The 2,425-nt window shown below is 35.8% G+C and overlaps 1 protein-coding gene across 1 annotated transcript in view; it reads left to right on the top strand.

Annotated features, from left to right (window-relative positions):
• Positions 1-277: 277 nt before the first annotated feature.
• dmtn (dematin actin binding protein) overlaps positions 278-2,425 on the top strand; it is a gene marked incomplete at its 5' end in the record, with an annotated part of 18,554 nt that continues 16,406 nt past the window's right edge. The window contains 1 exon segment of the mRNA XM_014018214.1: positions 278-322. Coding sequence (XP_013873668.1) covers positions 278-322 — 45 coding nt within the window.

Raw genomic sequence — 2,425 nt, 5'->3', positions numbered from 1 at the left:
GTCTGTTATTTTGACAGGTAAAAGAATTGTACTTGTAAATTTGATTTGTACTTGTAAATTTGGTTCGTACTTGTAATGTGGCAAAGTTGTAACAAATTTATGTATGTTTATAGACTTACATGTACAAATTTAGACTCTTACACATACAATCTAAATTCGAATAAATAAATACGAATCTAAATTCTTTGTGTCCTGAATGAATCATTCACAGAAACCCTGCTGCTGTTCCTCTCTGCTCAGACACAGAGTAATTGGTAATCTGCTTGTGTTTCTGCAGCGCTCTCTGTCTCCTACGTCCTCGTCTCCCAACATGTCTCCTGAGGTAAGAGCTGCTTCACGTCTCGCCGATAAATAACGCCCGTCACTCTGACTCCATAGATTGTGATGTCATCGTGTCATACTCCACCCCCACCCCATGCTGCAGAGGGAAAATGGTTTATAGTATTTTTTTTTTCCTTTTTCTGCTCTGATTTTAGGTAGTATTTTGTGAAATGACATTTTACATTTTACGTATTAACTCTTGAAGACATGTCTCCAGTTCTGGCTTTCTGTTTGCTTTAGAATAGATTTTAAGATTTTACTGCTCACTTTTAAAGTGTTAACTGGTCTGGTACCTTTGTGATCTTTGTAACAGATGCTCCATAAGAGCTCCTCAGTCGTCCAACCAGTTTATCTCAGACGTTCTTAAATAGAAATGATTGAGTTTTTCAGTTTCTGCCCTAAACCTGTGTAGTAGTTTACTTTTTCTGAAACCGTTGGGACTTTTAAACCCTTATCCAAGATCCATTTTTTACTCCTTGGCTTTAGATTCTTTTAGAGCTGATGGTTTTCTGTTGTATTTTATATTTATTTGACTTGTTTTGTAACATTACTGTGTTTTTTTTGTTATAGCTTTATCCATTAATTTGGCTCAATTTTGAAGCACTCAACTTGTGTTGTATTTGAATAAACTGACATTGACATTTTAAGTCAACAACATGAAGGGTTTATTATACAGTCTATAAATGTGAAACATTTCATGGCATCAACATACAAACCAGCTTTCTGAAAGTTGGTTTAACTGGTGAAGATCAGATATAAAAAGGCTTACAGTCTAATAAAATTATCTTTCATTTCAAGTGAGTGTGTTAAAAAGACATTTTGGACATTTTGAGTTTGGGTTCTGTTGAAAGTTATAAACAAGAATATCTTGCTTGAATGACCTCAGTTTGGAGTGAAATTCTGCCTAAATTAACAACCTGAGGACTTGTCCTTTCAGGTCCAAGACTCAATTGAATTATTCTGTCTTAAAAATATCCCATTTTTAAAAAGTCACTGCGGCTCATGTGAACGCTCTCTTTCAGAGAGTACGGTGTTTGAAAGCAAAAAGAGCAGGAGTGAAGAAGTCGTGTTTAATCATTGCAGTTTAATCTTGAGTAGTTATAAAGCGAAACAAGCACACAAATCTCTGGTCATTTTACGATGTTTCACTCAGCAGCAGAACCAGAACCAGTGGTGACCCATCAGATTTGTCCCACGGCCCTCTGGAAGGTCTTAACCTAAACTGTTTGGAAACACTGTGATTTCACTCGGCGTCCTGCTCTTGTTGAACTCTTCAGCCTCAATCGCTGCTTTGTCTTCCTCAGAGGGTGAAAACTGTGACATTTGATGCAGCCGTTTGCCTGCAGCCACTCTACAGGAAGAGCCTCTGTTGTAACGACTGAAGCTGTTTTTCCATCACAGCTTCAGGTCACTGCTGCACTGCTGCTGGGATGTCTGCAGAAACAGTCCGTTTCATTTCAGAACAATTCAGTAGTTAGTCTTTGAGTTTAGACCTGAGACTAAATTGACTGAAAGCAGCTCTTTTGAAAAGTTTTGTTTTTTTTAGAAACCAATATGAGCTTTAATTTTTATACTGTAATAATGTAAAGTAAACAAGTGTTCAGTGATAACAACACTTCAACCATCCAGTCTGTTTACAATCATAAAGCAGTCCCTAGAGTTTTGCTATTAAGTCCATCCAAGATGTAATGGTATCTGAACTTGCCATATTGACAGTGTTGTATACCTCAAACTGATACGTGAGTAAAAGTACAAGTACAGTGTTTTACATAAAACGACTTTGGTAAAAGTTAAAGTCTCCTCTAAGAGTATTAGTTGAGTAAAGATCTTGAAGTATCTGGTATTTTTTGTACTTAAGCATCAAAAGTAAATGTCTGACATAAAATGTACTTAAGTATTAAAAGTAAAAGTACTGAGTCAAAGTGAACAGTTAGATTTTTCCAAAATGACATTTATTGGGAGGTGATCTCCCCAAAAAACATTTTTCTATTTTTCATTTTTCTAGGCCATAATGACTATTAATACATGCATTCATGTACTGATGTTACATTAAAATGTTATTGTTGAAAAATGTAGTACACAGTCTGTCTGTTTCAGCTTAAAG

Source organism: Austrofundulus limnaeus, unplaced genomic scaffold (assembly GCF_001266775.1).
Source record: "Austrofundulus limnaeus strain Quisiro unplaced genomic scaffold, Austrofundulus_limnaeus-1.0 Scaffold186, whole genome shotgun sequence".
Taxonomy (NCBI): Eukaryota; Metazoa; Chordata; class Actinopteri; order Cyprinodontiformes; family Rivulidae; genus Austrofundulus; species Austrofundulus limnaeus.
This window is presented reverse-complemented; position numbering and strand designations above follow the sequence as displayed.